Raw genomic sequence first — 13275 nt, 5'->3', positions numbered from 1 at the left:
ACTGATTCTGCTACAACCGCTGTAATCTAATGAAGAGACACTGCAGCATAGGTCCAGCTACACAGTGCAAAACCCCAGCACAGACAGGACTCCAGACAGTGCAGAAATCACCAGCCCTCTATAGGGAGAAAAATCGTCTAACATTCTGGATTGCTTTTGTTTCCATTTCAGTTGGGGAGCCCATCACAGTTCCTAAAATTGACCATCCGAGCCAGAGGGAGATAGACCTTTATCACAACATGTATGTGAGCTCTCTGATTAAACTCTTTGACAAGTACAAGACTAAGTTTGGCCTGCCAGAGACTGAGGTATTGGACGTCAACTGAAAGAGCTACATTTGGCTTGAAGGCAACCTGCTTGTAATCTGAGTTGGAGATGGTGTCTCTGGAAGTCCACATGGTTTTTATTCTATAAATCTGAAAGCATGTGTGGATGGGTGTCTGTCTTTAAAAGGAAAAAATGTTGTTAAACTAGTCAAAAGTTAGATCTTTTTTAAAAAAATAAATCAATCTTGCTCCGGATACAAACATTAGAAATTGCTCTTGCTATCAAGAGGAACACTACAATTCCTAGATAGCTCTGGGAATGGGGACAGGGAAAATGTGATTCCCACTGTAATCTATATAATATTTCTGATTGCTGATGATGGACTTCAGATATTCCCGCTGCTACCGTATTTTACCAGCAGTGGCACAGATTCTGCTGGCAGAGTAAGGTCCATTCATTTGGCAACCCAAAGAAAGCACTTATATGATTTGATAGTATTGTAGGTGTGTTGCACAGGAATTGCTTTTTAGATGTAGTTACATAGCACAAGGGTTCGGAAAAGCCCCGTCTGAAAGCACAAACAATGCAATTTGGTGGTTGGGCCTCATTTTATAGCTTCTGCTATGCATGGGGTTGGAAACCAAAAGAACTTGTAACTCTAATGGACCATGTTATTTCCATACAGTATATTGTATATTTAGCTCCCTGATTTTTTTTCTTTTTATTTTGAATGTCTTTACAAGTACGTCTGACATTAGATGGTACTTGAATGTGTGCTGTATGAGAAAATATTGATGAGCTCAGTATTAGCCAGCAATACTTTAAACAAACTAGAAGTATTGGGAGGTGCAATTTTATGTGACTGTAACAGTGGCCCTGTTCCTGCAAACACCTTGGGATGTGTAGCAGGATAAATCTGATGGGGCTGTTCATGGGCGGAAAGTGATTCATGTGTTTACATGATCAGGGTCCAAATGTAACATTGGGAATGATTTCTGCTGTTTAAAGATGACTTTATAAAAAAATTATAATATATTCCATGCTGTGAATGTAAGGGAGTAGATGTTATGCACAGGATATGCAGTTAGTGACTGTTTTTAAATGTTTGTAAGATGTTTACATGGATGTTGACACATGCTTGTAGTGAGATTTATTATTCAGAGTACAGTGTGCGTATGTGTGCATATAATTTAAAACATTGCACTACTGCATGTGTAACCTGCCTTCTTCAACAGTTTAATTGTTGAGTGTGTTAAAGCTCTGAAACGTGCCTTTGTATTGTGCAAGAAGACAGTCCTGGAATCTTGCATCAAAATTAAATGTTCATTCTTTCATATCTGATATAATATTATTCTACATCCAAACTTTTTGTACAAATTTATAGAAATAAATTTGAGCAAAAATAGTTCATACCTTTTCTCCTGTGCCATTGCTCTCTTATGCGTCATGCAAAAGTGTCACTGGTTTCCTTACATCTGTCACTATTCTGGTTTATTTTATTTAGTCTGTGTTACAAGTGCTCCTCCCACACTCTGGGTGTATATGCATTAAGGCAATACCAACCTACAAATTAACCAGTAGTAAATTGCAAATTCTTCCCCTCTCTACTTCTCCAAAATTAAACTGTTACTTCCCCGAGATCCTTCACAAATACCAGGTTTGAAGTACAGCCCTGCAAAATGCTGAAACACTTCATAAAAACAGCCATAAGGGGTCAGATCAAAGGTCCTTCTAGCCCAGTATTCCAACAGTGGCCAATGCCAGGGGTCCCAGATGGAAGAAAAAGAACAGGAAATCATCAAGTGATCTATCCCATTGACCACTTCAGCTTCTGGCAAACAGGCTAGCCATCCTGGCTAATAGCAGTTGGAGTTGTTCTCCATGAATATATCTACTTCTTTTGTGAACTCTGTTCTAGTGTTGGCCTTCACAACTTCCTCTGGCAAAGAGTTCCATGGGTTTACTATATGTTATGGGAAGAAATACTTTTGGTTTGTTTTTAAACATGCTTCCTATTAATTTCATTGGGTGACCCCCCTCGTTCTTGTGTTATGAGACAGAGTATGGTAAATAATACATGCTTATTTACTTTCTCCACGCCAGTCATGATTTTATAGACCTCTATCATATCTCCCTTTAGTCATCTCTTTTCCAATCTGAAAAGTCCCAGTGTTATTAATCTCCCCTCATATGGAAGCTGTTCCATAGCTCTAATCATTTTTGTTGCTCTTTTCCAATTCCAATATATCTTTTTTGAGATGGGGGGGAACCACATCTGCACACAGTATTCAAGTATACTATGGATTTATATAAAGACAATATGTTATTTTCTATCTTACCTGTTCCTTTCTTAATGATTACTATAACATGGTGTTAGCTTTTTTTCATGGCTGCTGAACATTTGAGTTGTTGTTTTCAGAGAATTCTCCACAATAACTTCAACTTTCTCAAGTTGGTAACATCTAATTCAGAACCCATCATTTTATATGTATAGTTGGGATTATGTTTTCCAGTGTACATTAATTTGCATTTATCCACGTCAAGTTTCATGTGCCATTTTTGTTGCCCAGGCTCACCCAGTTTTGTGAGATCCCTTTGTAGATCTTTGCAGTCTGCTTTGGACTTCACTATCCTGAATGATTATGTATCATCTGCAAATTTTGCCACCTTACTAGCTCTTTACCCTGATCCTGCTCCTGGCCCCCACCAGGGGCTCCACAGCCACCAGGCCTCCTTCCTGCTTCTCTGTACCTTGCCTTGTGAGCTGCATATGGAGCAATATATTGATATATTTGCTTTTCATCTCGTTACATAGAGAAGAAAAGATTCTGGAACCCAAGGGTCGAGTTTTTATAAGTTGACAAACTTCACAGCATTATCTAGCACCTCCTTGCAGGAGGTGAGCCTGCTTCCCTATGTGTACTGCAGTGCACCCACGTGGCATTGGGAGTGACTGCTCTGACGTGTGTCACTGTTCCACTGTTTGCCAGTCATTGGTTTTGCTCCATTCGTGCAAATGCCAATACATCATGACCAGATGATAGGCTGATTTTATGAAGCTGTCAAGTAACCAGAAAACCACCTTAGCTGCTGTTCTGGTAGGAAACAACTGGCAAAACAAATGTATTTCTGCATTGCATTCTTGTAAATATAGCAAAGCATGCCAGAAGGTGAGCTAAGCCTGCCACATCCATGGATTTGTACTGCTGCCGAGCAAAGCAGTGACGCAATTCTCTGATTTGGGTTAGAACATCATTGGCCAGGTCATTTAATTCAGTGTGATATCATGTTATTTGATAATAGCACTAAGGAACTTAATTTTTGAGCATAATGCTTACCATGTCTACAGCAAAAAGCAGCGTTAGTTCCATTGAGATTCTTCTTTCTTCACAACCTTGTAATTCACCAAGTATAATGCTTCAAGAGCCTTAATGTTGTCAACAGCAGAGAACAAAGCTTTCTGGTTTGCCATTAACTGTGCCCACATCCACTTGGAAAATTCTGGTGGTTTGTCTGTGAGCTGTTCATGTCTTGTTTCTGAGTGCCTGCATAGAAGAGATGGTTTCAGGCTCTTTTTCAAGTTTGCCACATCTCATACCCTGCACCTGAAGGTATTTGCTCTGTCCAGTCCAAGTGCATCCCATATGGATGTACTTTTCAACATATTTACAGCTCTTTGATATAGATCCTACTTTGTCACAGGTGTAAACCTTACATTTCACAGGCGAGATCCCCATCTTGCATTAGTAGTTGTCTCACAAATGGTTTCAGCAAGTGCCCTTTGCAAGACAAATTTCATCTCTTCGCTTCTTATCACTGATCCCTTGTGTGTTCTTCTTAACACTACTTCTCTTTAGTCATTTGTCCATATTTCACTGTTACAGACAGATATGATTATAGTGCAATGTATACGACCAAAAAAACCCCCCTCAGTTTTGACCTCAGTTGGACTAGACACTTGGTAGGTAACTGAATCCACATGGTATGGTGATCAGAGGCCAGGGCTCTGTACATGTGCATCTCTCATTGGTACATCTTAAAGTAAATTAACCACCATATTTTATACAACAAATTCTCACAGAGTTTGAAATTCTGTCTGAGTAGCCTATTGTGAAGATGTGAAAAATAAAATCCACCACTGCACTATTTCTCCCACAGAGATGTCTTGCATATCCCCAGCAGAACACATATCACAGTTTGGGAATCCTTGTGAGGTTAGACACAATGGCTACGTCTACACTGGCAGCTTTTTGTGCAAAAATTCTTCCAAAAGAGAGCGTCTGCACTGCCATGTGCTTTTGCGCAAGAACGTCCATGACAGTGTAGACACTCTCTTCCACAAGAAAGCTCTGATGGCCATTTTAACCATAGGAGCTTATTGCGCAAGAAATTCATATTGCCTGTCTACACTGCCCTCTTCTGGAAGAGCTCTTGTGCAAGAGGGCTTATTTCTTGTGGGGAGAGGAATAACTCTTCCAGAAGAAGCCCTGTTTTACAACACTATACTATAAATTTACTTCTGGAAGAATGCTTGTGCAGTGTAGACTGCCGGCAAGTTTTTGTGGAAGAACATTCGTTCTTCCACAAAAAGCTGCCAGTGTAGACATAGCCATAGTGTCTACACAGCAAAATTATTTTGGAATAATGGCTATTATTCTGAAATAACAATGTGAGGCTACGTATACACTGGCATGATTTTCCGGAAATGCTTTTAACGGAAAAGTTTTCCGTTAAAAGCATTTTCGGAAAAGCACGTCTAGGTTGGCAGGACGCTTTTCCGCAAAAGCACTTTTTGCGGAAAAGCGTCCGTGGCCAATCTAGACACGCTTTTCCGCAAAAAAGTCCCAATCGCTATTTTCGCGATCGGGGCTTTTTTGCGGGAAACAAATCTCTGCTGTCTACACTGGCCCTTTTGCGCAAAAGTTTTTCGGAAAAAGACTTTTGCCCAAACGGGAGCAGCATAGTATTTCTGCAAAAGCACTGACAATCTTACATGAGATCATCAGTGCTTTTGCGGAAATTCAAGCAGCCAGTGTAGACAGCTGGCAAGTTTTTCTGTAAAAGCAGATGATTTTGCGGAAAAACTTGCCAGTCTAGACACAGCCTGAGTGTCTACACAGCAATTCCGTTATTTCAAATAATTTTTGAAATTATTTTCAAAATAATTTTGAATAACAGATGGCTTATTCTGACTTCTGTAAACTTCATTCTACGAAGAATAACGCTTATTCTGAAATAGCTATTTTGAAATAAGGCATGTGAAGACGCTTCACTGCTGCTATTTCGAAATAGCTTCTCACCAGAGCCATTCTAAATTATTCCTCCTTGGGCTCTAAATCAAGATAGCATGTCTGCATTAGGGAAGCCTGCCTCAGACTAATTTTGAGGCTTCCTTGCAGTGTAGACGTGCTATTTCGAAATAAGCTATTTTGGAATGACTATTCTGGAATAGCTTAGTCTGAAATAACTGTGCAGCGTAGACATACCTTACGATGGCTCAGCCACTGGCTTCCTTCATTTTAAATCTGAATTCTGTTTCCTAGAAGACCCTTGCTATTCTTGTCTACCATGTACACACCTAGTGCACCATCCAGTAGCACTGGCAATAGGATCACCTGTTCTTCCTGGGAAGCCCCTCTTCCTTCTCACTGTGGGCTTTGAGGCCTGTCAGAATTCCTGCTACCTATGTAAGCTACAGACCTGGAACTGGGCTGTTAGTATTCATTTCTAAATTACCATTCTATGCCAGTGAGGGCAAAGGAAACATGCCCCATCGCAGCATCCTCACCTGATTCTGAGAAGCTGACCAAATACATTTCTCACAGCTTAAGCTTTCCAGCTGTCTGCAGGCAGGCTCAATTAATATACATTAAAACCAAAAGACTGCGGAGCTAGGACTTAAACCACTGCTCCTTTGCTTCCAAAGAAGACAGGCCTGTCACACTTCAGAACTCTTTTATCTGGCATTCTCTAGCAACATCACCAACTCTCACACAGTCTGTGTGCGAATGGCCTCACCATTTGGGGATTAGGACTATGGAGCTCTTGGCTTCAAACCCCAACCCTGAGGTCCAGCTGGTTCTCTGTCACTGTGTACTTGGTTCAAGAGAGATTTCATTACCCAGGCTCCAAACATAGAGGAGTCGAACTTCTGATTAATTACACTGAGATTCAAAGCAGAGAAGGGGAGCAAACAAAATGATTCCCAGGTATGAGAACTGCTTAGGAATAGTAGAATAGCTGGAGGAAAGTGCTTAACCAGCTGGCAGGGAGTCTAGTGGGAACTCAGACCAGGTATACATTAGGACGTGATGTTGAAATAGGGTCACATCTCCAGCTACATGGATAGCATAGCTGAAGTCCACGTACCTAGGTTCAAGTTACCGAGGCATCTCCACTGCAGGGAGTTGATGGGAGAAAATCTCACGTCAACTCCCCCTACTCTTGCTGGAGTCCATGGGAGCATGATCAGCAGCTGATTTAGCTAAATTGGGCTCTGGGAGATCAATCTCCACAGCACCAGTCTCCTGGTAAGTATAGACAGGGCCTCAGCAGGCAGGTTGGCTGTTGGGCCTAAGGAGTGATAAAAAGGATTTTTTTTCACCCTAGATGATCTTGGACCAAGAGACCAGACAACATCCATGTCACTGTGCTCTAAGAAGCAAACATGCTGTCTGCAAAGCAGCTGATCCCTCAAGCCTAATTCGCAGTTAGGATCCCTGAATGTTTGAAATTGCATTCCTTTTCCTCAGGTTTCCAGAAAAGCTCTGGAAACCTGAGGAAAATGAATGCTTTTTATGGAGCCTGTCACACAAAAAGCCATATGTAGGCCTGCAGGGGTTAAATTTGTATTCCTCTAGGCCAGCCATGAGCCCTGCTTGTAAAGATACCAGGTGTTCTTTATCAGACGACCTTCGTTAGCCGCAAGTCCCTAGTTGAGAACCCCGTATGGGATACATAACATTACCTTGGTTCTCAGCCCCATGGGAATGTTGAGAATGGCATTGGGTCAACTCGCTCACGCTCGGTAAACAGCTAGGCTACGTCTAGACTGGCATGATTTTCCGCAAATGCTTTTAACGGAAAAGTTTTTCTGTTAAAAGCATTTGTGGAAAAGAGCGTCTAGATTGGCATGGACGCTTTTGCGCAAAAGCACTTTTTGTGGAAAAGCGTCCATGCCAATCTAGACGCGGTTTTGCACATGAAATCCCCGATTGCCATTTTCACCATCAGGGCTTTTTTGCGCAAAACAGTTTTTAGCTGTCTACACTGGCCCTCTTGCGCAAAAGCATTTGCACAAGAGGGCTTTTTCCCAAGCGGGAGCAGCATAGTATTTGCGCAAGAACACTGACAATCTTACATTAGATCGTCAGTGTTCTTGCGCAAATTCAAACGGCCAGTGTAGACAGCTGGCAAGTTTTTCCACAAAAGTGGCTGCTTTTGCAGAAAAACTTGGCAGTCTAGGCGCAGCCCTAAAGTATAAGATCACTGGGAGCTGAGTCCCGCCCATCTGGGAGTTTCACCAGGGACCTAGACCTCGAAGAGTGCCCCGGATCCCCCTAGCTGGAGCCACATCCACTGTGGCCGGTTGAGAGGTGACCGGAACGGGACTCCCTGCAGACTAAAGGGGGCGTAAGCATTTTCAAGTGCCTGTTACTCTTTTATGCATTGCTCTGCCTATGCTTACTGGCGTATGACTTCACAGTAGCTGTGTAACCATCTGGCAGCATTAAGCCTGCAATAATACTGACGTAGTGAGATTAATAAAAATAACTATCCCTAATCGAGTCTGTCTTGAAGTGAATTCACAACTCTGTTGGGCCCTGCCCCTGTGAGTTGACAATGCCCGTGACAGGACCGACTACTGGGGTTGATGGTAACATCTGCTCTATTGCAGGTGTTCTCTGTTATAACTCAGGCAGGGATGGCCCATACTTTCCCATAGCTTGGTTTTGGGCCTGGCTCTAGGCTCTCCCTCTCATGTCCACCTCTGCTCCTTGGAGCCAGGAAACAGAAATGGGCAGGGCTGACAGTCTGGTGGCTTCACCAACATAGATGTAGGGAGTCAAAGGCCTCATGAGTTGAGGATAGTAACTAAGGACCAAACTGATCACTTCCTCCTGACTTACTGATAACAAAGACTCTAAGTTCCAGTGTTTGCTTTGCCACAGGGCCCATGAGAGATGATACGCTCCCTTCCCTTAACATGGCTGCTCTCTTGGAAAGGGGGTTTAGACCAGGGTCATGGTCCCTCAGGGGATCACTAGGTTACTATATGGACTGTCGTGAGCTGTCAGCCTCTACCCCAAACCCCACTTCATCTCCAGCATTTATAATAGTGTTAAATATATAAAAAAGCATTTTTCACTTTATAAGAAAGGGGTCACAATCAGAGGCCTGCTGTGTGAAAAGGGTCACCAGCAAAAAGTGTAAGAACCGCTGGTTTCGAGTGACCTCGAGGAGAGGCCCTGTGGTAGTCCTGGATGGTGCTGTTTCCTTCCTCTGGATTAGAGGCTGTCCCACACTCTGTGCAGACCCCATGGGTTCACCCTGCCGGACCACAGATGTTGTAGGACCAGAGAGTGATGGATTAGAGAGGTTCAACCTGTATTGCTATATTGATATGTGTGGTTTCTGATTAATCTCCATTGCCTTATCACTTCATTTTCCTCTGCTGCTTTATCAATTGTTACAGCAGTTTTTTGGTATGAAAGCAGGGAAACTTCTTGGGTTCCCCCGCTATTTTACAATGTGTTTGCCCTTCTCTCGTTCTCTGGAGCCGTATCTCCCCTCCAGGTCATCCCAGAAATAATTGCTAAGATTATTTCTATAAAATAATAAACACTCAACCCTCCCCTCCCCCCCACACACACACTCATGCATACTTCTCCATCTCTGACACTCACTGTCTTTGAATAATTTGTAAGAGGCTAGTTACCTCATTTAAAAACAGTATCAATAGCTTCATGAGCCAAAACCTGCATGGACTCTCCTCATCTACTATATATTTGAGAGAGTTTGTCTGTTCAAGTACTCCTCCTAAATGGTAAGAGCTAGGACCACCAAATTCAGTGTACAACTTCCTCTTATAATTTAAGGCAACATAAGGGTTCACCTGTGCTAGGAAAACAGGGTGTGCCTGGAATGGGATTGCTGCTCAGAAAACCATAAAGAACATAAGAACTGCCATACTAGGTCATACCAAAGGTCCATCTATCCCAGTATCCTGTCTGCCAACAGTAGCCAATGCCAGATGCCCTAGAGGGAGGAAAACACAACAGGTAATCATCACGTAATCCCTCTCCTGTCATCTGTTTCCAGACAAACAGAGGCTAGGGACACCATTCCTACCCATCCTGGCTAATAGCCATTGATGGACCTAACCTCCATGAATCTAGCTCTTTTTTTAACCTAGTTAAAGTCCTAGTCTTCACAACATCCTCTGGCAAGGAGTTCCACAGGTTGACTGTGTGCTCCGTGAAGAAAAATTTCCTTTTGTTTATTTTAAACCTACTGCTTATTACTTTCATTTGGTGACCCCTAGTTCTTATATTATGGGAACAAGTAAATCCCTTTTCCTTATTCACTTTTTCCACACCATTCATGATTTTATAGACTGCTATCATATCCCCTCTTAGTCTCCTCTTTTCTAAGACAAAAAGTCCAAGTCTTTTTATTCTCTCTTCATATGGGACCTGTTCCAAACTCCTAATAATTTTTGTTGCCCCTTTCTGAACAACTTTTCCAATGCCAATATAACTTTTTTGAGACGAGGTGACCACATCTGTATGCAATATTCAAGATGTGGTCATACCATGGTTTTATATAGAGGCAATAAGATACTCTCGGTCTTATTCGCTATCCCTTTTTAAATGATTCCTAACATTCTGTTTGCTTTTTTGACTGCCTCTGCACATTGATTGGCTATTTACAGAGAACTATCCACAATGACTCCAAGATCTCTCTCTCCGGTAGTGTAGCTAAATTGGTTCCCATCATATTGTATGTATAGTTGGGATTATTTTTTCCAATGTGCATTACTTTTCCAATGTGCATTACAGCTCCAAACCAGAGCTGCCCAGAGCTACTTCTGCCAGGGGACAGATGGTCCTTCCATGGCCCTCACTCAGCCTAAATTGGACTTGCCCCAGCTGGGTAACATTCACCCCATTCCAGGAGAGGTACTTCTCACCTGGCCCCAAGCTGCTGCAGTGAGAGAGGGCTTTAAATTAAGCATGTACATTTTCATTTTATTTTCCAAAAAACAGATTATTTGAGGTAAGGACTTGAGTAACACTGGGTAAATCTAGTAGTGATCTAAAGATGTTGTGAAGTGTCTATATCAAATGCATGAATATGTACTTCATGCAGGATGGGGATAGGAGGTTATGTTAGATCTCAACTCTCTAGCTTTCAGAGCACTTGAAACACTAGATCCCCTCCTTCCTGAGCAGCAAGCAGAAATTTTCCATTATCACCTCTTGCTTCTCATGTACTAATGCAAAATTTGTTCATCTCATTTTGCCATCTCCTGCCTAAAAATATTTCAGCTGGTGCCTGGCTCCTATAGTCACATTCTGAAATTTCTTTCGTTATGGGTGGAGCCCTCTTGTTTTTGCGTAGCATTGTAAAATCTGAACTATCCAGCCTATCAGAGTGGTTGAAAAAGTAGGCAGAATGGTCTTGTAGGTAAAGCACAGAAGTGGGATGCTGGACTCCTGGATTCTGTTCTTATGTCTTCCCTGTCTTTTAGCCCATCCTTGCTTAGGTCTCCTCATTTGTAAGATGGGAGATATAATTGTATCTCGAGTGTTTTGAGAATGAATTCACTGATATTTGTGAAGTGCTTTGTGAGCCACAGTGAGAGAGGATATTATTATTTTAACAGAAATAGAGAGACTATCATATGCAAATATAAGAATAGCAAGTGATTTTTTTTGTCTTTGCAGAAAGAATTGTCATCAGTTCTAACAGAAAGAAGACCAAACAGTAAGTATGTGCTGCCCTCTAGTGCTCAACCACTGTAGTGCCACAACAGCCTACCTGGTTTTGTAAAGTAATAGAGAGGTAGCTGTGTTAGTCTGATCTTGCTCAAACAAAAGGAAAAACTATGTAGCACTTTGAAGACTTTAGTTAGTCTTTAAAATGCTACATAGTTTTTCCTTTGGGTTTTGTAAAAACAAGGAATCCTGTGAGATGAACAGATTTATTAAGTCATAAACTTTGGTGGGTAAGACCCACTTCATCAAATGAATTGTAGTGGAAATTACAGAGATAGGAGTATATATATCAAAGTACAACAGTAGAAAGAAGTTACCTATCAAATGTTAATGAAGGTAATCAAGTCAGAGTGGATGTGGCTCATTCATTGCAGCTGATAGGGAGATGTGAATATCAAGAGAGGGGAAGTTGCCTTTGTAGTGAGTTATCCACATTCAATCTTTATTCAGGCCTAATTGGACTGTACTGAATTTGAAAATGAATTATAGTTCAGCTGTATCCCTTTGTAGTTGAGTTCTGAAGTTTTTTTTATAGAAAGCTGGCTACTTTTAAAAACCATTGCTGAATGTCCAGGGAGCTCCCCTACTGGTTTATGCGTGTTACCTTTCTTGATGTCTGATTTGGGTCTGTTTATCCTTTGGCGCAGAGACTCTCCAGTATGGCCAATATACATGGCAGAGGTTTGTGTCTGTTTTGGAAAACTGCTGATCGTGGGAAATATTGGGAAGATGTTTTTGTTTATTACATGTATTGCTGTAGCACGTAGAAGCCCCAGTCACAGCTGCAGCGCAGACCTGCCCTGACTGATGCCAGGTTATCAGAATTGTTTATTAAATTCCAATTAGAGTTTGAGAGGGTAAATTTAGAGGGCTGGCTACAGACAGTTATTTACTTGTAGGCTGAGAAAAACTGATCTGGAGTCACTGACAGACAATAAGCCAATAATATAATGTTAATGAGATTCTTTCCAGACATTTTAGAACACTCTTCCAAACAAATAGGTGTTACTGATGTGTAGCAAGAGGTTCATATGAAGGTTGGATTCATGTTTTGACTGTTAAGTGGATTGAGCAACCCACTTCTCATTGAGCCCAATAGGATTTGTGGGTGCTCAGCGCTTAGGAAAATCCGGTAATCTGCTTTTATTTGGCAGGATCTCAGTCTGGAGTCTGTTTCATGAATTAAGTTTAGTTTGGATTTTGAGTCAGGAATACAAGGAGCATCTGAGATCACTTTGTCCAGCTGAAGGTGCGTGAGCTGAGCAGAAGGGGAAATGTCAACAGTAACCCTAAATTCTTACTCAACTACTGATTCACGGCACAAAATGGAGAGATCTTACTTACAGATCATCATACAAAAGCCATTAAAAAAACAAATCTCTCTGGTCTTGTAAAACACAATTTAATTCACACTGTAGGTTACAGTTGAAAATACTGTTACCTACCAAGTGGGCAGAGGTCAGAGTAATTCAAGTCACTTTCTTGCTACAGGAGAAATCATCAATGCAAGACTGAATATCTTTTTAGCATCTCTTGTTTTTACACTCTGTTTACCTGTCTCTGAACAGAGGTGGTCACAAACAGCAGGCAGGCAGGCAGGCAGTCTCCTTTCTCGGAACTCTTAACCAAAATCCACTTTGCCCCACAAACTGATTCTCGTTAAAGAGATTAAGCTCGAATGCCTCAGCTTCTCTCCCAAAAATAGCCTTCATTAAACTATCAGTATGGACCGAGTATCACATGTATGCTAAGAAAAAGATCTCCTATGTGCAGAAATGTCACCTGCTGATTCTTGCCATAACAAATACCTTAAAACAAATTGAAATTGAACCACAAATGTTAAGAAAACAGGTGGAAAATATCCTTCCCAGTTATTTATACCAAAACAAATGAAACAGGGTCTACTCCCATGATTGTCTTCTTTTTTAGTAAAACACCTGTCATTTTAGTTTCCTCCTTATCCATTAATCATCTATTTTATATCATCTTGGCATGATAAAGGCTATGA

General features: G+C 41.5%; 1 protein-coding gene across 4 annotated transcripts in view; it reads left to right on the top strand.

The window, feature by feature from the left end:
• Positions 1-12631, top strand: part of DGAT2 (diacylglycerol O-acyltransferase 2) — a 53089-nt gene extending 40458 nt beyond the window's left edge. The window contains exons 9-11 of one of the 4 annotated variants that reach the window (XM_075919540.2): positions 172-241; positions 11217-11256; positions 12422-12631. In XM_075919540.2, the coding sequence (XP_075775655.1) occupies positions 172-241; positions 11217-11238 (92 nt within the window). In that variant the 3' untranslated portion in view covers positions 11239-11256; positions 12422-12631. Of the gene's footprint in view, positions 1-171; positions 432-11216; positions 11257-12421 lie in introns of those variants that run through there. The other 3 variants (XM_075919539.2, XM_089775782.1, XM_089775783.1) reach the window with 3 other exon arrangements.
• Positions 12632-13275: the final 644 nt, after the last annotated feature.

Source organism: Pelodiscus sinensis, chromosome 1 (assembly GCF_052426305.1).
Source record: "Pelodiscus sinensis isolate ZL-2025 chromosome 1, ASM5242630v1, whole genome shotgun sequence".
NCBI lineage: Eukaryota > Metazoa > Chordata > Testudines > Trionychidae > Pelodiscus > Pelodiscus sinensis.
The sequence above is the reverse complement of the archived record's forward strand: the minus strand, read 5'-3'. Positions and strand labels throughout refer to the sequence as shown.